This window comes from Ascaphus truei, chromosome 17 (assembly GCF_040206685.1).
Source record: "Ascaphus truei isolate aAscTru1 chromosome 17, aAscTru1.hap1, whole genome shotgun sequence".
In the NCBI taxonomy this organism is placed as follows: Eukaryota; Metazoa; Chordata; class Amphibia; order Anura; family Ascaphidae; genus Ascaphus; species Ascaphus truei.
The window spans coordinates 39874598-39899000 of NC_134499.1; the positions used below are offsets into that span (position 1 = coordinate 39874598).

Here is a 24403-nt window from a genome sequence, read left to right on the forward strand (position 1 = left end):
ATTACATTTTAAGAGCGGCATATTCGAGGGAGTCTTTCATCTCTAGTACAAGGCTGTCATTATGTAACTAGTACATGGGTACTGCGAGGTTTACTGGGGACCTTACTACACTGAAAGCCGAAATAAAGCCAAATAACTGCTTAACCGCCTCACTGCTGGAGGCATTGAAGCAGAAGTGCGTGCTCAGGGATTTATCTTTTTATCAGAATGAATGTACTGCTTTGTCTAATCGTACCGAGTATCACTACTTGCCCAGTGCCGTTAAGATCTGGCGTAAGGATAATAGAGAGGCGGCAAATTCAAAGATGCTTTTGACGGACAATTCTGCCTTCTCCGGAAAGCATTTTAGGTGGATGAGAACGCGCTGGTGCTCATTTTGCTCCGGCGATTTATGTCCTGTTGGTTGCGCCCGGGGGGCGTTGCCATGATGTCACGGAGCTGGTTCGTCCTCATTGGGCGATCCGCTCACGTGACGCATCAGCGAGCAGCAAAATCAAATTCGACTGTCTCGGCAAGCAGCAAGATCACAGGCACGTGCGCACGCACCCGCACCCTGGACAAGCACATTCAGAATAATCAGTCTGATCGCTCTAAGCACGAGCGCGCTCGCGCTTGCGCCCGCTTCACCCTGGCCGCAGCCTTAGGCTAAGGCCCCGCTCCCAGAGTCAGCGCGCCCGCACTGCAGACAGGCGGGGCGCTGACATACACAGACCGCGATATGCGGTCTGTAGGGAGCGGGAGCCGGAGCGGGAGGTGGGCGGGAGTGGGAGGTTTGAGCGGGAGGGGGGGCGTGGCTTGAGCGGAGGGACCCGCTACTCTTCCCCCCCCCCTCCCTCCACGGCTCGGGTAAGTAAAGCAACACACACACACACAGACAGAGACAGGCACTCACGCTGCTTACCCCCCACACTCCTCCCCGCTCCCGAAGCCTCTCCTCCTCCCGAAGCCTCCCCTCCCCATTGGCTCACAGCCACACCACGTGACGCGTCAACGCTAGGGAACACCATTCTCTTGTATCCCATAGCGGCTGACGCGCCACAGCGTGTAGTAAGCTGTGCAGCCAGGGGGGAACAGGACCGGCTCCGCAGGATTCCCCTGCTGGTGGGGAACTTGCGTGTGGCCGCCCGCGCCACTGAGCGCAGCGGGACCGAGGCCTTACAATTTGCTGCCAACTAGTTTCATCTGTACCTGAAAAGCAGCAACACCTGTGAAGAGCAACAAAAAGCAGGAAAGCTACTTGGATCAGCTGAGAGTTGATCTAAGTTAATTAATTTTGTCTTTTATTTTAAATGACTACTAACTTACATTATACTGTAAAATGTACCGTATTGCCTGATTACAAGGTGACCCTAAATATTAGGCGACTCCCCTACTTCCAGTAGCTGGAAAGAAAAAGCTTTTTGTTGTTAATTGTCTCCTCCCGATCACAGCACCACAATGCCGGCCACTGTGTTTCTTGCTTTCACAGGACCGAAAAGAGCGCATGCGTGAGAGCGTGCGCATGCGCAGACTGCTACAGTGTTACGCGCTTACATAGGACTTTGTAACCCAATAACTGAGGCTACACAGGCTGTCACTAATAACCTCTTAGATCCTGAGCACCTTTTCAGGGATAGTACACCAGAAATTACAGACAATTATGATAAAGTAACAGAGTTTAACTGCTAATGGGTTGTCTCTATGGAGTTATACTTTGTTGCAACTCATAGGTAGTTGGCATCCAGCCCAGAATTTAGTTGCCATGGAAATTATGCTTTTCCCAGCAACCCCAGACACACCCAATATAGATCTTATACTTCTATTAAACACATTATTAAACAAATTGGCATAAACATATCCAGTGGTTCAACTTTCTTATAGAACATCACTTTTCAGTCTGCGCCCCCCTGTCTGCTCTCCCCCCACTGCTCGCGCCCCTGTCCATACCGTGTCTTTGGTGTCAAATGACGCAGCGGGTCACGTGACGTCACGTGGTTGCAATGGCGATGTGTCGCCGAAGACGAGGTAAGGGAAGTTGCAGAGGCCTGGCGCGATCCCCCGGCATTTAATTGCCTTAGAGAGCATCGCCGGGCCTCTGTAACCGCTGCCGCCCCCCCCCCCCCAATTTTGCACACCCCTGCCCTAGACTGTGTGTGTGTGTGTGTGTGTGTGTGTGTGTGTGTGTGTGTGTGTGTGTGTGTGTGTGTGTGTGTGTGTGTGTGTGTGTGTGTGTTTATATACTGGGTACTTACGTTGGTGTTTTTAGTTTTGGTATTGGGTTTGGTACAGAAAAGTCCATGTTTTGGATTTGCTTGGTTCTGACACTGCTTGCTGGTATTCTAGCAGGGAGCAGAGACATTAGGGGACGGTCTGGGACATTTGGTCAAGACCATTTGCCGCGAGCAAATAACTGCCGCCAGCCGCTTTGCTGCTAAGGTAAGTGCCGAAGCCCTTATCCTAAGCACACGGCCGGCTGGGAATATTGCCGGGCTCGGTGCGAGGCCTCTTACCATCTCCTTCGCCATCTCTTCAGTGTCCCTCATCATGGCAACGCCGTGACTGATGTCCCATTGTCATTGCAACGTGACGCCATTTGACATCGTGGCGCCATGATGAGGGCCCCTACAGGAAGATATGGGGAAGGAGAAGGTAAGAGAGATACAGAGGCCCTGCGCTCTCCCTGGCAATCGGTTTAATTGTTGAGGGGACGAGCGCGAGGCTCGGTGCAAAGGCAATGCCTCAGCTCATACCCTAAAACCCCTACTCTATCCATAAAACCCCTTAAATTACCCCTTATGCGAACCAGTAAAACTTACCTTACAACGGCCGGCGGCTGGAATTTTAGCGGGTTGATTTGTTGCGGCGGAAGGTCCATCTGCGGCTGAATGCCGGCGGTCCATTGGGCGCGGTGAAACGGCCATGACCAAATGTGCCATTCTGCCATCTGCACGCCAAGCACTTTTATCTATGTTTCGATCCCCATCAACATCTTTGTCAAGGTCTCAATGAGGAACATCCGAACTGCATATTTAAATTGGAGTAGTTCTGGTCATCCCTTTTCTATATATAAAATATATTTACAGTATATATGTCTCTCTCTCTATATATATATATATAATTTCTGAAGTCTAGTCACACAAGGCATCAAAAATCAGCTGTTGATTTATGTACATTGACAGGAAGAGTAAAGATAATTTATGCCCTGACGGATCAGTACCTGCAGATATTCCCAATGTCATATTGTTTCCAGTTTTTATGATGCCTTTTATCTTCTTGGGTATTATTTTCCTTTCCTGTCTTCTCCTGTAGCCATAAAACTGTCTGACCTGTATTCACTACATACACAAACGTGTGAGGACTTCAGCGATTCATCTTTATGGGCAATGTCCCGTTGTTGTGAGCACGGGAGAATAATGCATTGAATAGCAGCGGGTTAGTGGGGAGCTCTGCGTACTGATGGGAATGTGGATGCGTACGCCTCACTGCTGTGATCTAGAACAGGCAGATCTCCACAAGCGTGTGCTAATGAAATAGAGGTGGCGAGAGTGCGGGGCTTCTTGCCTGCTCCGGCATGTCGTCATCTCAGCGGCTTCATGGCGGCACCTAAGGCTGCGCTTATAGTGCCGGCGACGTCAGGATGCGGTCGATGGAAAAATCAAATTGAGATGACTTCCAGCGATCGCGACCAAGCCGTCGCATCGCACTTACTATAAGCACACGCGACGGCGGCTATGCATTTGTTTTGACGTGACGTCGCTGTCTCCATCACTATAAGCGCAGCCTTACTCATATCATGGCAACGTGGTGTCGCAGAAATGAGGCAAAGCCGAGTGAAAGGTAAGGGGCACTTAGAGGCCCCACGCTTTCCCCCGGCAATCAATTTGTGGGGAACAGCGCAGGGCGTCTGTAACCGCGGGGCTCAGTGCGATTGCACCAACGAAACCGTTATGGCGGCTGTTTACCAAAAAGCTAAATACTCCGTCCGACATACTTTTTTCTTTTGCTTTATTAGGGCACGTTCACAATGCCCAGCATAGTGTAGCATGCACATAGCGTTTAAAGATGCAGTCCCATTTAGTTCTATATATATATATATATATATATATATATATATATATATATATATATATATATATATATATATATATATATATATATATATGTAGATGTAGATGTGTGTATATATAGATATATAAAGATATAGACATCGTTACAAGAAACTGAAGGTCTTGTTGCAGTTTACCAATGATGTGTTTTTGCTGTTTTTCTATGATTTGCTTAATAGCTTACAAATATTAAGGACAAAACCCTAACTGTAAAAATCCCAATAGAAAAAAGATATATGCAATAAGGGATTTCTTGTTTGGTTAGGGCAACAAGTGTCTCAGTACTAATGTACGTGAGACCAAAGCCGCAATTCTAGAGATGCTGTTATCAGAGCCCACTTGCAAAACCATATTTAGAAAATTTCTTCCTTTTTTTTTGGCCCTGTAAAAAATAAAAAGTTTTCACATCAATATTTTTTTAAATGCAAAACAACTGCAATGTATTATGGTGGAAACATTAATAGGTAGGGGTGGAGAAGTTTGTCCGCACACTTTGTCATTTCCATGTATTGATTTTTCAGATTGACCATTCACATTTGTAGCATTTTTTATTAACATTTAATTTTTAATTTCCTAGTTCAGTTTTTTTTTTTTTAAATATGTATTACTCCATGTTTCTGTTTTATTTATTTACTGTTGATAACTGCTGCCATTGTAATGAAGTACTAAGCTAAATATATAACTGGTATAGTAACAATTTTACAGTTACTGAATTCTTGGAAGAATGTTTCTATTTTGTGCTGGGTAGAAGTAATTGGTGCTGCTGGTGACTTATTACTTCCTTACCCGACGGTTGTTACTGTAACCTCTAAGGGGAGAAATACAAATGCATTACCACATTATTGCCTATTCTCTCACGAATGATGCACAAACCTTCAACCAATAAAATATAACGTTTGTACGTAGTGCGTTTAACTCCGTCTCTTAAATACCACGACTGCAAAGCTCCGCACAGATGCACATTTCCTTTTGATCCTAGCGGAATCCTATTTCTAGTTTAAAGACTTCTTCTGAGAGGTTATAAAGCGCTCATTATATAAACAGAGCAGACTAAAGATATTTAGATGTTTGCATCTTCTGGGATTTAAAGACTGATGATTAAAATGAAATGTTATTTTTCTAATTATAAGGATTATTATAGGTAGCTATTGTATCAATAAACACAGAGCTGCAGATTTGCTGCACTGTGTCTGGTTCATCTCTGCACCTTGAGGAATGTGCCCAGGGTCTCCTTGTGACTCTTCTTGTCAAAAGTATAGATTGTAAGCTCTTCAGGATAGGGACTCGTAACATTTTCCAAGCGCCATCTCTTTAGCTAAGTGCATTGTTGCGACTAAATTAAAAAAACTATTATTATTATACGAAGTTTACTTTAGGTTTAACCCATTGGTCTAATATTTTACATGTTCTGATTCATTGTAGGACGGGCGAACGCTACGTGCCATCCCGCTGCCAGGGTATGAAGTGAGTTTGCCAAGTGCCAGTGACAAGGTGGAGCTGAAGCATGTGTTTAAACTGTGCCAGTCACAGCAGCATCTATTGTTCAGTGCGGAGGACGAAGACTTGCAAATGAAATGGAAGGAAATACTCAGCAAAGCAGCAAAAGGAGAGACTTATGATATTACAGAAGCAACTGAAAACCCTTAGAAATACCATGGCTTACACGTCCCCCCTCCTTTTATTACAGACTGTAAGCATCCACTTGGACCTTTTAATCGTGGCACTTTGACATCCGTGTAACTTCATTCTTGTGTCTGCGTATGAATAACTGTGCGGTCCTTCATTGTATGTTTGTCATATCGGTCCTGGTTACCCTGTGTCTACCTGGGGCGGCCAACTCCAATCCTCAAGCCCTTCCCCCCCCCCACCCCCAACAGGTAAGGTTTTCAGGATATCCCTGCGTCAGCATAGGTTGCTCAATCAATGGCTCAGTTGAAAAGCCTGCTTCAGCACAGGTGGCTCAAGGGCCACTGATTGAGCCACCTGTGCTGTAGCAGGGATATCCTGAAAACCTGACCTGTTGGGGGGTCTTGGGGACTGGAGTTGAGCCCCTGCTGTGTACAATGAGTTGAGACTTGCTGTAGTCTGTGTTTTATGCCTGAAGGCAGACAAAGTATTTTCGTTCTTTGCAAGGATCAGAACCTTAGAAGTGACCGGATTCTGCTTCCAGGTCTCCTTTTCTGTATATGTGTATTTAAAAAATTCATCCCTACTGCTGTTCCATGCAGACTGTATATGTGATTAGTTACATAAATGCGGCCTTTTCAATCTTTCCAAGCCAGAGCGGCCATCACAGCATTACCTTCTGTTCTGCAATGTGTTGCCTGCCCTTCAGATTCGGACAGGTTGGGGTTAGAAGATGTAAACGATCGTGGCTGGCCACTGACCCGTATCCATTATTCTTTTGCCCATACAGGATTGCCTTTCTGTGGTGCATGTCCTACTGTATATTGAGTATTGCTCTCCTAAAACTCATTTGTCTCCGATAGTTTGAAATGGCACCTGATAAAGTAAAAAATTACCCGCAAGAGGCTCCTAGTATAATGTTGATCCATTTTAAAGGAGCAATCCAAGTTTGCAATTTTTTTTATATGGGATTAAAGCAGGGGGTTTCCGTAGCTGAACCCCATTAATTTCAGCTCCGGGGGTCCCCTGCTTCCGGAGATACGTGCCTTCGAATAACTGTACGTGCCGGTGGCTGCTCCGGCTGAGCAAGCAGAGCTTTAAAGTTTAAAGCTCCTGTGTTATATGGGCCAATGGGAAGCCACACCGGTGATGTCACAGCTTCCTATTGGTCCGCAGGATATAGAATCTTTTAACAGCAGACGTATTGTGACCCCTGGCAGCTGAGGAGAGCATTACCAGAACCTAATTCAGAACTGAAATGAACCGGGTCTGGCTCCGGAGACCCCTGCTTTAAAAAAATTATATATAGTTATAATAATTTGCAGGCTTGGATTGCTTCTTTAAGCATTAATCAATGCTGTTTTTTATATAAAAGGAACATACACAGCCACACAAACTAAAGGAACAAAAACCAAGAACCTCCAGCATGTATTAATGGGCCTAGATATGTTTTTATAAAGTGTGTATTAACCAAGAACATTTTTAGCACTGCTGGGAACATGTTTTTTTTTTATTATTATTATTTGTGGTTAAACCAATGTAATTTGTGATTTATTTATGATTTGTAAATAATGTTATATACATATTTTCAGACATCTAAAAAATAAGCTAATAAAATGTTTAGCACAGAGCATCTGAGGTTATGTGTAAAGTTATGTAATTTATGTTTACTGTGATGTGAAGCCATTTTAAACCCAGTTTCATGCTCGAGTTAAACAATACGTTTTTTGTGGGTATCTTCTTGCCATTTAACAGTGCAACAATACTGTGTGTTTATTGGTAACAAGCACATTTACTGCTAATTTAAAGCGAATAAACGTTGTCAGATTGTTGGGTTTCTGCAATGCTTTAGCTTAATTTAATTTTGGCAGCTGTAGTCTGGGGTGTCCGCATCAAAGGTATTCTTCTAAGATATTTTTAACAACACTGATAAATAAAATCTTTACTACACATTTAAATAACGCCAACCATCATATTGTTCTTATCCCTTCCATTGTCACATTCTGGCAATGGTTCTGCATTATAAACTGTATACAGATTCTAATAATAATAGTGGCATTCATATCAACTGGCATTGCTTTATCCCATTGACATAGCCTGCCCAGGATTTCATCCATGCAACGTTTCTTCATGTAGCCATTATTCCACATTTATTTATAATATAATAATGCATGTACTGTAAAAAGAATGGTCATGATGAACCTTTCAGATCATATTAACCTCTTCAGATGGGCAGTGAGAGGTTGGCATGGAGAGCAACATCGAGATGTTAATCATTGGAAGAGGAGTAAATGAGGCAAACATCTGGGCCAATTTGTTACCATTTCACCCCACACTAGAACTTTCTGTTGAACCTGTATTGAGAAACTCTGGATCAGTCGTATAGTGCATACAGTATGCCGGGTTCCTGCAGCGCACGCTGCTCTTAACGTTCTCATGGAGGAGGCCTCTTCCTGGTGGGGAATGTTCTCATGGAGAAGGCCTCTTCCTGGTGGGGAACGTTCTCATGGAGGAGGCCTCTTCCTGGTGGGGAATGTTCTCATGGAGGAGGCCTCTTCCTGGTGGGGAATGTTCTCATGGAGGAGGCCTCTTCCTGGTGGGGAATGTTCTCATGGAGGAGGCCTCTTCCTGGTGGGGAATGGAGGAGGCCTCTTCCTGGTGGGGAATGTTCTCATGGAGGAGGCCTCTTCCTGGTGGGGAATGTTCTCATGGAGGAGGCCTCTTCCTGGTGGGGAATGGAGGATTTCAGCTGCTGATGTGATCCCGCCCGGATTTATTACATTGTATAGGAAAACCTGCGTCTTCTGAAGGCAGAAGAACTTCAGAAGTGGGTGGACCATGAAAATCCTTTCATGGCTGACACAGTTTAGAAAGTATAACAAACCTCACATGTTTATCCCATTACCTCTGTATACCATTACCTCTGTATACCATTACCTCTGTATACCAGGCTTCCAGTCCCTAGGGTTTTTGTAACCCAGGCTGCTGGGTACTCTGGGGGCTTGTACTGTAGCTCTCAATTCAACGTATGGCCATGGCAGCGCGCACATCTGAGCGCCTGGCAGCGCGCGCATGGGTAAAAGCCGTGGTCTGTGGAGCGATGGGTTGTGCAGGGGGCGTGGCCATGACATCACAGCACTTCACTGCCATTGGTCTACACTACCTGCACTCCTATTGGTCCACAATATCTGCCCTGTCATTGGCTGCCTGCACACCACGTCACACCACGTCACTGCGCTGCAAAGAAAGACAACATTCTTTTCTTGCCTGTCGTGTCACTGCGCTTTGCACGCCTGCGCACACCCACGCACACACGGCGGCTGTCGTGTCACCGCGCTTTGCACGCCTGCGCACACCCACGCACACACGGCGGCTGGGGCTTTCTTTTTTTTCTGCTTTGTCATCTGTTATGTTCTGTTTAACAGATTAAATATTATAATAATTTGTTCTTTTCTTAAAGCATTTAATACAATAATTGTTTAAAAAAAATAGTTCTATTCCCTTTTAATTAATTAATTGTTCTGAAGCTTCAATTTGCCATTCTGAGCTTTTTGTGCTTTCAAATTAGACTTTTTATTTTCTTTGTCCCTTATTTTTTTTTAATTCTATTTTTTTTCTCTAGATTGTTTGTTTAAAAGATCTAAACATTTTTCTAATAAGTAAGAGTCCTGGTTCCTATAATGCAGATTAAATGACTATTAAGAACTGTATTAAACATTTAAAACCATACTTTGCCCCTTTGTTTTTGCTTGTATGGTTTGCACCTTTTGAAGAGTTTGGGTGTCCCAGCTATTGGTAATAATATTCCTGCTTTTATAGCACCTCAGCCAGTGTTAATATAATAATATTGAATAAATTAGTGTGTTTGCTTAATAGGAAAGATGCATAATATTAAAAAACTAAAGTGTGTGGGGTTTCCAAAGTTATGAAAGACGAGCAATTCAAGTATTGAATTTGTTAGAAGTGTTCTGAAAATAAAGCACGAGATTAAGTCATATCTTGGTGCACATACTGTACAGTATTTGTGGTTAATGGCACACGGTTTCCTTTTGTATACAGTATCTCGCTGTCCAGATGGAGCTGCTTGCACCAATGCTAGAACTTCAGATAGGCGCACTTTTACGACTCCCTTTTCGGGATTTAAAAACTCCTTTCTCACTCGGCTAAATATATTGAATTAGCAATAAAGTGAACCAGATTCTCCATGTAACCCATTCTCTCTCACGTTTACAAGTTTAAAACGACCTATTTAAAAAATAAAATTTTAAAAAAACCCTATGAGCACAAATTGCTCGAGTGACACGCGTGCCCCCACTATAAACGCGGCCTAATCCCGCTGACTTCATGCACACGCTTGTTCCTTATTAAATACCATAGGTGGGTAAGTCTTCAGAATTAAAGCCAGAAGAGCAAATGCATAGTAAATGATGCAGGAACAACCATTGAAGAGTACGCTTCATTTCCTTGCTTCTTGTCATATGGAAGAGAAGCCAAAATCATTAGATAAAGAAAAAGATGGAATAAAACAGAATTATAATTCCTGGCGCAAAATAACAGGACAGTAACGATACCAGTCCCGTAAGGATGTGGAAAACTGGAACAATGAATGCCAGTCCTATTGGCCACACAGATGGTTTAGAAAGTTCTTTTTCCTCCACTGAATAATCTTCATATAGATGCTGGGTGATGAAAACCTGTGATAGGGTACCCACTTTAACCCCACAAATCCTTACAGGAAAGGATATTCATTGCAGGCATATAAAGGGCACCTTTAATCCTCTTTAGGCCTCCCTCGATCTCGTCTGTAACTGTGTATTCTTATCCAACACTTCAAAGCACGTTGTTGCCAATAAATGAAAAAATAAGAGTGCCTGGTGTAACACTGCTAAAACATTTCTTTATGAAGATACATATAAAAACACACAATGTGTCTGCTAGAAACGCACGACACAAATTGCCGTCCACGGCTTGCGCCTCCTGAGCTGGTGTTAGGTGGTTAAGACCAGTGCCGTAAACCTCCCTCCTCTGATCGCAGCCGCGATTCTCCAAACACTGCGGGGCGCTGTTCCACGCCAGGGCCTCCTGCTGGACCTGCCTCTCTCCCACGCCGGGCCTCCTGCTGGACCTGCCTCTCTCACACGCCGGGCCTCCTGCTGGACCTGCCTCTCTCCCACGCCGGGCCTCCTGCTGGACCTGCCTCTCTCCCACGCCGGGCCTCCTGCTGGACCTGCCTCTCTCCCACGCCGGGCCTCCTGCTGGACCTGCCTCTCTCCCACGCCGGGCCTCCTGCTGGACCTGCCTCTCTCCCACGCCGGGCCTCCTGCTGGACCTGCCTCTCTCCCACGCCGGGCCGTCTGCTGGACCTGCCTCTCTCCCACGCCGGGCCTCCTGCTGGACCTGCCTCTCTCCCACGCCGGGCCTCCTGCTGGACCTGCCTCTCTCCCACGCCGGGCCTCCTGCTGGACCTGCCTCTCTCCCACGCCAGGCCTCCTGCTGGACCTGCCTCTCTCCCACGCCGGGCCTCCTGCTGGACCTGCCTCTCTCCCACGCCGGGCCTCCTGCTGGACCTGCCTCTCTCCCATGCTGGGTGCCTCTGTACTGTCGGTGTGTGCCGGAGGCTGGGCATGACTTCCAGAGCGGGACAGAGAGGTGCCAATGTGGGAGAGAGGGAGGCCAGGGGGGGGAGGGGAACAGAGGCCCACAGCTGCTGGGGAGAGCCATGGCAAGGCCCAAATTCCAGCTGAGGCTAGCCGGGCCCCTTACAGCCACTGGGCCTGGGCTTGTCCCGGCTTTCTCCCCTTGTCCTCGCCCCTGGTTACGGTCACACACACAGTACACCTGTGAGCACGGAACTTGTATATGTGACAACGTTTATAATACACACAGCTATCTCCCTGCAGGGTCCCTCAAATTAGTCAAATCCCCCCCTCAATCCGTCGCAATATACAGTATATCTTTAATCGCTTCTACCACCAAGGATACAGAAAAATTGTTTGAGTTCTTGGTCCCTAAATATGTATTTAGCACACAAAAATCTATTGTAGCAAAATGTGTCCGAAAAAGTAATTACTCTTCAAAACATGCAAAGTTCAGTTAGAGCCCAAGACATTACATTTTAGGTTTAATATATAAAAATAATACAGTGCTCAGGTTACAGAAAAAGATTATTACAAGAACTTACAGTACAATAAATGCAGAAAATTCCTCAAAATAAAAAGATAAACAAACAGAAATCCTGCGCGTTGCAACATAACAATATGATTTACCCCGAGAGGCTGTGGAGATTGGAATATGAGAATTCACGTGTTCTGTTTTTCATCAGACGCTTCTCGGGTGTGACCTCAGGGTGTGACTGACCTCCGGGTGTGACCTCAGGGTGTGAGTGACCTCAGGGTGTGACTGACCTCCGGGTGTGACTGACCTCCGGGTGTGTCCTCAGCCGCCCTTTCATCAATCTGCACCCAGTGATATTTTTATGGCTAGAGGAGAAGAAATAACTTTTTCAATCAAAAGCTGTCGGAATATATTAAATACTAAACTTAATTTCTATCATATTTAGAAGTATGCCATCTTCACTGTTGTGTTTCTGTAATTAATACACCCGTAGATATCAAATATGCCAACGCAACTTCTACTTTTGCATGAGAAAACCAATATCAGAGATATAACATCGGCCAACCTGTCATTCTTAGTATTAATTTAATCGCAACGGTTACAAAGATTCATCTGTAATTCTCGTGAATCGTTGTTAGACCCATGATATTTTATGTTTAGTAAACTTACACAATCTTTTAGACTTGTTCTGGCCACACTGTATTCTGCTGAACACCAAAGAATGTCTTTTAAGATACATTGCACAAAGAAACAATCAGAAGACGTTGTGACGCCATATTTCGCCACCCACATCATCCCAGGATGGTCATTCTCAGATACCAATACATGCTGGACAAACATAAAAACCAGGCTAGGTCTTGATCTGCCATAAAAACAATTATTTGTATTTTTAAGGTACGTGTGCAATTCAAATCAACTATTTGTACGCCAGTATAATAAAATGCTGAATATCTTCATGGTTTAATCAGGACAGTTACTCTTGGACTTATTTTTGAGATTTAAGATTGGAGATACGACCATTTGACTCCTTCACTGTGCTTATCTAGGACACGACTTTTATTTTGAGTCTAAAAGGTAATATAATTACTTAGACTCTCGTAAGAATTCATTTTGTTCATGTCATGCCTTGGAAGATTTAAGATCTGCCTCTCATTTACTGACCTTCATCCAAGCTCTCAAAGATTGAGTTATGACGAGGACTAGCAATCAAGTCTCTGGCCATAAAAATGCTTAATTTTTACAGAAGATCAAAATCACTTATTGTCCAGAGACAAGTCTGACAGGCCATTTTATTTTGAAATCTGGAGTTACTTGACATTTTGTAGCCCTTTAAGAAACTTCTGGTTTGCAGACAGCGTGGATCCAGGGTGAGTGTTACATTTCTAAATTCCCCCCCAAAAAGGAAATGGTCATGTCAAATGTACAGAATGCAATGTTGTGTGTGAAACTGCACATTGAATTGTGGCCCTTTCTAAGACGATTTAGAAAATGAGAAACATGCTTTTTAAACAAAAAAGAATGTCAGTCCCTAGACCAGTTCACGCTATCTTTTTGGGTTATGAGCAGATATTAGCGTTTGTTGACTATATCATTTATGTAATCTCTTTTGTTATTTGTGCTTTACATAAACAATGTCCCACTATATTTAGAATAACCTGTTATAAGCATGTAAAAAGCAGATAACCTCATTGCACCCTGCATCGGTACCCTTTGCCTGTCTATTTTTAGGGACACGTCCCCAAACATTAACACAATTCCCATTTTTAGCCATATCTAGATTTTTGAATTCAACACTTTAATGGTGCATTACCGGCAACATGTTTTTGAACAAAACTGTGGTATGAAAAAATTGTGTAACTGTAATTATTGGGCAACACAATCCTTATGGTCTATGAGAAAAATGCAACATTATCTCGGCCATTAAATTCTTCACCATTTTAAGTCAAATGGGCGATATATAGGTCATGTTAGTACCAACCGTCTCATAGTGTCTTTGATCTTGTGGGTTACTTCTTTCTTCACATGTTGTATTTTACGCCCCCTCCCCTTGCCAGGTGGTATTATGTCAGTAAATTTCCCATCAGCCCAGACCAGCGTGCTGTCTCTTAGTACCAGCAGCCACCCTGAGCAGTCATCTCTCCTATCCTGGGAAAGTTACTGATTTTTACCTATCCCTATATCCTGCATTTATCCCACTGCCCTCATAGCTCCCCCTCCCCTCCATTAATCTTATGTCCCAGTGTTCCCTCAGTACTTCCCCCCCCTTTTTATTTGTATGTTGTTGCCCCAAATTAACACTTCAGCCAGTAAGAAGGTTCCCTTGCTTGATTGAGTTAACCCGTCTGTCCCTATGCATCTATCAGGGTGTGCTTTGGCCAGAACAAATCCGTTGGCGGATTTTTAAGAATCCGCCAACGGATCGCTGAATCCGCTGATTCGATTGTACAAATCGGTCACCGGATTATATCCAATGGCGGTCTTTGATGAATCCGCAAGGATTGAAACCAACCAAATCCGTTTGCGGATTTTACACTGCGATTTTGGGCGTAACATCCACGAAAATCCGAGAAACGGATTATCCGCCCATCTCTACTTAAAAGGCACCATTAAATAGAGCCTCTTCTATTCAGTGGTCTTGTAATAATACTGAACTCCCGTTATTAAAAGCAACCAAGTCTTGCTCGGAACAGGAAGTAGGGCGCCACTTTAACACTGACGATCATTGACTGAACACAGGTGGGAATTAGCGCAGTTCTTGTGCATTACATTGATCTTAAACATGAAAGAGCAGCAGCTAACGCTATCAACAAATCAAGTTCACACTGTGTAATAGGGGTTATTTCCAGCCTAAGCTCAGAGCTGGGACTTGTCAATGTCAGTTCCCTACTCGCTGAATCCAGCAGGAATCTTACAGTAAATTGAACATGTTTATCCTGGCATTTCCTATGATTGGTTGTCATATGTCTGACCGCTCTGCCTCAGCATCCACACACTTCCCATCACCTCTGCTTGCCATGGTTACCACAACGTGGTCACGTGTGTAACATATGCTAGCGTTTGGTCACTGCTTGATGTTCAATTCTGGGCCTTTTCCATTAATACTGGCAGGATAACAAACGTATAGATTAGAGAAAAAGATTAACTAAAAACACAGTGCTCAGCCAGGCAGTAAGGTTAGCAACACTGAGGAATAAATAGAAACGGGGAACAGATGTGAGAACACGCATTTTAACGCAGATAATCTTCTGTGTGCAAAGTCCTGAGCTCCGCGAGAATACCTGCAGCTGGTGTACATTAATTAAACGGGTGAAATGGTGCTCCGCGCACAGGGCATACTGTGCGTACAAACCTCATATTCCGCATTCAGGTAACGCTGCCGGTTTAAACCGTTAGATGTGAAGGTTTTATATCACAAGACTTAGTGGGCGATTCACAAAGTTCAGATATCGAAGCTCCATCGACGTTAACACCGATCGCGCTCCAATACCTGTTATCAGAGCTTTGGGAGCCTCCACCCGACACTAAGAGCATTATTCAGTAAGGTGAGTAGGCAGTCCGATGCATAAAGGGTTAGCACCATTTAGTAAATCCAGGTCTAAATAATTTCGCTACCTCAAACGTTTTACAATAAATATAACTTATTTTGAAAATATAAAAATATCACTGACACTTTTTATCATCTCCGACTAGTGAAAGGTTTCTGCATTTTGCTAAGGGATTCGGAGTAACAATTACTTTAATGCTCTGTACGATAATAACAAAGTAGCATTTCCTGTACCACCAGGTACTTGTACTGTATGTGTGCTGAAATGTCTGTACATAGATAGCGAGAACTGCTATATTCTCCTTACTTTAAGGTAAATGTTAAGGGTTTAACATAGAAAATACATTCTTCTGTTTTCATCTCTCTCAATTAACCCAACGTTTAGAAGCCACGAGACAGGAGTACATACACCTTTAGTAGCACAGGTTTAGAAACCCTGCACTGGAGCCTAATTCTGTATATGCTGTAGTAGCCATTCGGGCTATTTCTGGGGAAAAGAACCCATACACTTTAATGGGGATTTTTGTCCAAAAACACCCCAAAAGGCAATTTCTGTGTACTGTATTTAGAATAAGGTCCTAAATTATATAATGTGTCAATGATTGCATTTTATTGCCAGCACAAACACAGTATGTGTAATTCCACCTGTAAACACACACTCGTGATGATGTTTAAATGCAACTAAATTGGGTGTGTACTGTACAGGAGTATCTGTATTTTAGATGGCCAGACGATCACGGCGATATCGTTGCAATCATTGGTATCTGCACGCTGTCTTCCTTCGGCAGTGCTAGGACTTTCACTACACATATTAAAGTCGGCATTGCAAAGATAATATTTCTTCTGCAAAGTGCTACTGAGCGCTTTATTTTCTGAAGTTATGGATTCAGGCTTGCCATTGCTTATGAATTGTTATCGTCTCCAAATGACATTCTGTCTGTGCAGTTTGGATAAAATAACTGTAATAAAACCCGGGGACATAGTCGTTTTTGGAATGCCGTCTTCATTTGCATGCATTGTCATTCCAAATAATTGAAACAATTCTTTCCAGTCCTAAGCAATGTTGTGTTATAGTTTTATATTGCAGAGCCTCATTTACTTGTTTTATGATGCCTTTTACAGCCGCGCAATGAATATGCAAATTAGAGACGCGTTGAATCTATGAATTCTGAAGGCTCTGTAAAAAGCTTTAACTTATTTCCGAAGTTCAACAAATGTTAATTCTGATCCTCACATAACTTTTGGCTGATAAAAAGAATTTCTAAATCATTTGTAGCATTGTTGCAAGATTCATCTATTTTTAGTTAACACTAAGGAAGTTTGACTAATCACGCTCACATAATTGGTGCTAGTCACACCCGAGTTGTTTGAATATAATGTAATTCAGATTCATGTACAGTAACTATGTGGGATTGGATTTGGACGTTTAATGTTGGGTATGCAGAGCCATTTTAAGAATTTTGGGGGGGCCCTGGGCTAAGTATAAATTGGGGACCCCACACACAATGGTCACATTTAATAGAAATACAGTTTGCTTTTTATTGAATAATGTTCAAAACGTTTGTTGAAGTTCTGCAAATATTACTACAAACACAAACATTTTATTTATCTACATGTGTCTTTCTGGGTTTTTTTTATTTGCTAAATCACAAATAATATAATCAAATTAACTTTCATGACGTATATCTGATGTGATTGTCATCAAGAAAAGAGTGTTCAATCCCGGGTAAAGCTGCGACTGCGGAGATCGTTTTTAAGTTTCAACTTTGAAAAAGATCTTTCGCCGTCGCAGTTTGTGATAAAATCATTGATAGGAAAATTCCTACCGCCATTTCCCCGTTAGGAGACGCTGACTCCAGTTTGTCAGGCTGTTATAGTTTTAGGTTGTGCGTTGTTTTTTTTAAATCTGTATCCGAAAAAACTAAATGACCCATTCCATGAAAAATGGTAGGAACATTATCTTTGAATATTTTTTTTTTTAAATAAAACGTTATGCTATATAAAACTATAAGCCATATACTGTGCTATCACACCAAAAAAATGATAAGTAACTTTTGCTGCGTTCAGTTAGAACTATGAATTTAAAATAAAATAATGGGCCTTAGTATTTGTGGAGATTCTGAAAGGCCGGGAACCCTTGGAAAGATGGGGACCCTTGGAAGGCCCGGGACCCTTGGAAAGTTGGGGACCCTTGGAAGGCCGGGGACCCTTGGAAGGCCGGGGACCCTTGGAAGGTCTGGGACCCTTGGAAGGCCCGGGACTCTTGGAAGGCCCGGGACCCGTGGAAGGCTGGGGACCCTTGGAAGGCCGGGGACCCTTGGAAGGCCGGGGACCCTTGGAAGGCCGGGGATCCTTGGAAGGCCGGGGACCCTTGGAAGGTCTGGGACCCTTGGAAGGCCGGGGACCCTTGGAAGGCCGGGGACCCTTGGAAGGTCTGGGACCCTTGGAAGGTCTGGGACCCTTGGAAGGCCGGGGATCATTGGAAGGCTGGGAACCCTTGGAAGGCCGGGGACCCTTGGAAGGTCTGGGAACCCTTGGAAGGCCGGGGACCCTTGGAAGGCCGGGGACCCTTGGAAGGCCCGGGACCCTAGGAAGGCCGGGGACCCTTGGAAGGCCGGGGACCCTTGGAATGACGGGGACCCTTGGACGAAAGGTCAAATGCCCTTGGCTACATTGCAGTCAGCCCATGCCTTAAGATGGCCCTGTGCTATAATATGGGGTTTGCTGGAGAGAGAGAGAGAGACCTATTTTAGTCTCTGTGCTACGGGCACCAAAAATAATATTGTACACTTGTACACTTTATTGCACACATTTTCTGCTCAGCATCGAATACACTACAGCACTACAGGCATACCCCTGTTTAAGGACTGTCAGCACGTCCTGAACAGCAATACCAGCTCCCTATCTGTACCGAAGCTGTGCGCAAGCGGGGAGACTATAGAGCAGGCCTGCCCAACTCGTAAAGTGAGAAGGGCTGAACTGCTCCAAGGAAAAAAATTTGGGCCGCACGCGTTAAATCATCATCATGTCTCCTCCAGATCCCCTCACTATCAACCTTTACGATACTCCCCATCTATCTCTCATACCCCCATCTCTCCCCCTCACCCACACAATATCCCCCTCCACATCAAACACACAATACCCCCTCTACATCCCCAGCCCATTCCATGTCAGCAGCCCCCACCCCAAGTCAGCATCCCCCCCATGTCTCTCTTCCCACAATATGACACTCTCTCCCCCTCCCCTAAATATGACACTCTCTCTCCCTCCCCTCAATATGACACTCTCTCTCCCAATTCCCTCAATATGACACACTCTCCCCCTCCCCTCAATATGACACACTCCCCCCCTCAATATGACACTCTCTCCCCCCCCCTGCAACTCACATCACTCTCTCCCCCCTGCACCTCACATGTCAGCAGCCCCCCATACATGTCAGCAGCCCACCCCCCCTCACATGTCAGCAGCCCACCCCCCCTCACATGTCAGCAGCCCACCCCCCCTCTCATGTCAGCAGCCCACCCCCCCTCACATGTCAGCAGACCACCCCCCTTCACATGTCAGCAGCCCACCCCCCCGTCACGTCAGCAGCCCACCCCTCTCACATGTCAGCAGCCCATCCCCCCCTCACATGTCAGCCGCCCACCCCCCCTCACATGTCAGCCGCCCACCCCCCCTCACATGTCAGCCGCCCACCCCCCCTCACATGTCAGCTGCCCACCCCCCCTCACATGTCAGCAGCCCACCCCCCCTCACATGTCAGCAGCCCACCCCCCCCTCACATGTCAGCAGCCCACCCCCCCTCACATGTCAGCAGCCCACCCCCCCTCACATGTCAGCAGCCCACCCCCCCCTCACATGTCAGCAGCCCACCCCCCCCCTCACATGTCAGCAGCCCACCCCCCCACCAGCCCGTTTAAAAAAAAATTTAAATTTTTTTTTTATTATTATTTATTTATTTAATTAAGTGGCGCCCGGCCGGAGTCATAGCGGGCCGCACAGTTGTGCAGCCCTGCTATAGAGCCTGTTACACATTCGTTATTTACATCAGTTATGCACGTATATGACGATTGCAGTACAGTACATGCATCAATAAGTGGAAAAAAGGTTGTGCTTCACATTAAGTACATTTTCGCTTTACATACATGCTCCGGTCCCATTGCGTATGTTAAGGCGGGGTATGCCTGTATGTAAGAAAATATATCATTACTGTACTGTAATTAAAAGGGCTCCAGACAGACATTTTCCACAGGAGGTATGAAATCATGCACGTGATAACGATAAGGATATGAAATCATGCACGTGATAACGATAAGGATATGCAATCATGCACGTGATAACGATAAGGATATGAAATCATGCACGTGATAACGATAAGGATATGCAATCATGCACGTGATAACGATAAGGATATGCAATCATGCACGTGATAACGATAAGGATATGAAATCATGCATGTGATAACGATAAGGATATGAAATCATGCACGTGATAAGGATATGAAATCATGCACGTGATAACGATAAGGATATGAAATCATGCACGTGATAACGAGAAGGATATGAAATCATGCACGTGATAACGATAAGGATATGCAATCATGCACGTGATAACGATAAGGATATGAAATCATGCACGTGATAACGATAAGGATATTCAATCATGCACGTGATAAGGATATGCAATCATGCACGTGATAACGATAAGGATATGAAATCATGCACGTGATAACGATAAGGATATGAAATCATGCACGTGATAACGATAAGGATATGAAATCATGCACGTGATAACGATAAGGATATGCAATCATGCACGTGATAACGATAAGGATATGAAATCATGCACGTGATAACGATAAGGATATGCAATCATGCACGTGATAACGATAAGGATATGCAATCATGCACGTGATAACGATAAGGATATGAAATCATGCACGTGATAGCGATAAGGATATGAAATCATGCATGTGATAACGATAAGGATATGAAATCATGCACGTGATAGCGATAAGGATATGAAATCATGCACGTGATAACGATAAGGATATGAAATCATGCACGTGATAGCGATAAGGATATGAAATCATGCATGTGATAACGATAAGGATATGAAATCATGCACGTGATAACGATAAGGATATGCAATCATGCACGTGATAACGATAAGGATATGCAATCATGCACGTGATAACGATAAGGATATGAAATCATGCATGTGATAACGATAAGGATATGAAATCATGCACGTGATAGCGATAAGGATATGAAATCATGCACGTGATAACGATAAGGATATGAAATCATGCACGTGATAGCGATAAGGATATGAAATCATGCACGTGATAACGATGAGGAATTTGTCTCTCTGATCCAAACGAATTTGAGCAGGTAAAATAATGTTAGTGCTATTGTGTTTCAGACTGGTGAAAATATAAGTGCAATATAGCGCTCGTGCAAACAAATTAATACAATTTACAATATATAAAAAAATTATCGACCAGACTCTGGCAGCAAGCAGACTCCGAGTATAGAAGGCGATCCTCCCCCAGTGACTGGCTTATTTCACCCCACGGCGAGCGGTATACCTGGCGAAAAGACCCTAAAACACATGTGCATGTCCTAGTCACCTTTGGTGAGTAGGATTTCAATTTTTATCAAGACGGAGCAAGTTTCATCTTCCAAGTGCACAAGCACATGAAAGTTTTTTATATTGCATTATACAATGTTTGGTTCAATTGTTTTATAATTAATTGTTTTATATTAAATTGCTCTCTTTACAATTTTGTCCCCGGGTAATGCACTATTGCAGTGTTTTCTGTACGTCTTGTCTTCCTATCTTGAGGTATTAGCCTAAGAGAAGAACTTTATCCCCAACCATATCCCTATCCTTGCCTCAGCGCCACAGGAGTTCTCCTTCCACTATTGTGTTTTCGGGTTAATGCAGACTATTGATACAGTACATGTTTGATACATTATTGCCCTTATATCATATACAGTTATGGGTAATTATATCCACACAACCAAAGTTATAACACAACAAGGGTGTCATTTCACATCTTGACAAAAGCCTAAAATATTTTTTCAGGTGCTCTTGCTTAACTCTCATTCTCATATTTGTTACAAATCTCTCAAATCTAAATGAAACCGCACTCTTTAGCGATGAAAGTATTTGCAAAGTGTTTTAGCTGCTACTTTGAGAGCTCATTCATATGGCTCAGTGGTGATAAGCTTTCATGCAGACTGACTGCACCGCCAGCAGTAAAACAGATGAGTAATGAGTTGACCGGCAAAATACATAGATGTACAGAATGAATGAGCATTATTTTTGCATGCTCCCATATTAAAGCAGCCGTTCACGGGTGGGAATCGGGGGTCTCCGGAGCGGAAACGCATTCATTTCAGCTCCGGGGACCCCCTGCTTCCTGAGATACTTACAGCAGCAGAGAAAGTGCTGCCAGCACTTCATAAAGCTTTAAATCCATTGTGTAATGCTTCCGATTGGCCCGTGTGACATGGGACATTTACACCTCCATTTTGTTTCCCCTGGACAGGACAGTACTGGTGGCACTTTCCCCGGTAAATATCAGGGGTGCACAAAACCAGTCCTCAAGGGCTACCAACAGGTCAGGTTTTCATGATATCCCTGTTTCAGCACAGGTGGGTCAATCAGTGGCTCAATCGAAGACTGAAACAGGGATATCCGGAAAAAACCTGACCTGTTGGTGGCCCTTGGGAACTGGAATTGAGCACCCCTGGTGAAATGTATTGTTTTGCACACACAACTTTTCTTATATCATAATCCAAACTCACATTTCTGCTGGAATATTGGTTAGATTGCGGCAGAATTGACTTAAATGGACACTTGGTTGCATCAAGTCACGTCTTTATGTATCTGCATGTTCCAATGCTAATGTCCCATAATGCAGTCACACACACGGAATGGGGAAGCATTTAAAAAGTGCGATTGTTTTGATGGGTTGGATACATTTCATCGTTCAGCTAATGATTTTTGCAGGTTCTACACATTATGCCGCATATTTCACAAAATTGTTTTGCCCATATGATATGAACAAGAGTCGACGTGGACAAGCTTGGAAATGGAAATGTAAAATATTGCTTCTCGACAATAATAATAATTATTACTTTCAGACAGGCAACACGATTTCAGTAAATGGCATGTTTCCAGTCTAATACACTCTGCAATATCTCTGCACGCCAGTCTAGTTTCAGGAAAAATGATGAACACATTTAAAAGCGGATGTTTAACTGACAGCCTGAAAGAGGACCCAGAAAAAGGGCATTCTGATAGCTTATTTGTTTTAATATCACATTAGATTCTGTTATTGGGCTTTGGGGTACATTTTGTAAACACGAGTGAGCATTTCATAATGGGAAAAAAAGACAGTTTTTAAATTGAAACAGTTTATGTATTTAATGTAAATGATTACAAACAGTACCGGTATTAACCCTTCAATTGCTATGTGAGGTGTTTGCTGCTGGTTACTATGGCTTTGTAATATATTCATTACAATTGCTTTACCTTGCAATGTATCTCCGGCAGTAAAGCGGTTTAAAACATGCTACTTTGTGTTGATATTTAGTTGAATATAACTTTAATGCATCGAGTGTGCAGCTGATCTGTTTCAACGTTGAAAAATGAACATTTCCCTCAAAGCATCTTTCGTTTTTCATTTTTTAACAATTCCTAAATATCACTGAAAAGATAAGTTCAGTACAGTTCTAGAAATTAAAGCAATAAGGAAATCCTCTTTAAAAAAGGGTAATTCCCCAAAACGTTGAGAAGCTCTCCGGGGTGTCAGCCATTTTGTGTCAATATTTTTGAATTTTACGCTTAGCACTTTTTTTCTTCTTCATATATTTGATAACTTTTTGTATTTGAATGTAATACGATGTATTATATTCTGTGAACTTATTCGCGCAAATATTTTGCTAAATTGCAACATTTTTCTAATGTGACGACTCTTTTTGAGTTGTTCTCTTCCGTTTGCTATAAATTCTGCTTTGATGCTCGTCTCTGGGAGCCCATAACAGGGGAACGTGCACCTAACTTTTGCATTATTATATTTTGCATTATTATATTTTGAGGGGTGCACCACCACAAGCGATTATTCTTTATTAGAAGTGGAAGACATGATTTTGGGAAGATCAGACTTAGCACTCAGTTATTTGATCAAAAACAAATATTATTTGATATCCCAAATAGATACAAAGAATTCAGGAAGTCAAACCCCTAAAACGTTGACATTCTACCAACTGCAAAAATAAAAACAGTGCTTGCTCTTTGCTTTACTACTCGGCCACATATAAACTTTACGTCAAGGGTGCCGGACTCCAGTCCTCAAGCCGGCCTCAACAGGACAGGTTTTCTAGAAATCCCTGCTTCAGCACAGGTGGCTCAATCAGAGGCTCAGACTTCGACTGAGCCTCTGATTGAGCTACCTGTGCTGAAACTGGGGTACCCCGAAAACCTGACCTGTTAGGGGAGGGGGCTGGAGGACTGGAGTTGGGCCCCCTGCTTTACATCATGCACTGGTGTGCCTGAAAATGATTAACAACTGTCCGACCAATTGTCATACGTACGGTACCTACCCGCAGGGCACTACAAATAAGTACTCACACCCCAAAACCCTCCAGCCACCCCAATTATGCTGCCACCACCAGGATTAATCTATCCCAATTTAGAAAACTGGAGGGTAAAGCATTTCTGAGAAGTCACTTGGAAGGTAATAGGTTTGATTAGAACAGGGGGGCTCAACTCCCGTCCTCAAGCCTCCCCCCTCCTCCAACAGGTAAGGTTTTTTGGATATCCCTGCTTCAGCACAGGTGGCTCCATTGAAGTCTGAGCCTTTTATTGAGCCACCTGTGATGGAGCAGGGACTGGTTGAGCCACCTGTGCTGAAGCTGGGATATATCCTGAAACCTGACCTGTTGGTGGGACTTGAGGATTCTCATTCTCTCTGTGGCCTGCGTGCATTGTTAAAGAGGAATGGAGTAGGTGAGCGGGGCTG

At 43.8% G+C, this 24403-nt stretch overlaps 1 protein-coding gene and 1 long non-coding RNA gene across 4 annotated transcripts in view; one reads left to right on the top strand and one right to left on the bottom strand.

Annotated features, from left to right (window-relative positions):
- Nucleotides 1–7342, top strand: part of FGD3 (FYVE, RhoGEF and PH domain containing 3) — a 145066-nt gene extending 137724 nt beyond the window's left edge. The window contains exon 19 of the mRNA XM_075574901.1: nt 5508–7342. Coding sequence (XP_075431016.1) covers nt 5508–5732 — 225 coding nt within the window. The 3' untranslated portion in view covers nt 5733–7342. The remainder of the gene's footprint in view (nt 1–5507) is intronic.
- Nucleotides 7343–11862: 4520 nt separating this feature from the next.
- Nucleotides 11863–24403, bottom strand: part of LOC142468378 (uncharacterized) — a 43813-nt gene continuing 31272 nt past the window's right edge. For 2 of the 3 annotated variants that reach the window (XR_012788646.1, XR_012788648.1), the window contains one exon: nt 11863–12190. This is a non-coding gene — a long non-coding RNA (uncharacterized LOC142468378). The remainder of the gene's footprint in view (nt 12191–24403) is intronic. The other variant, XR_012788647.1, reaches the window with a different exon arrangement.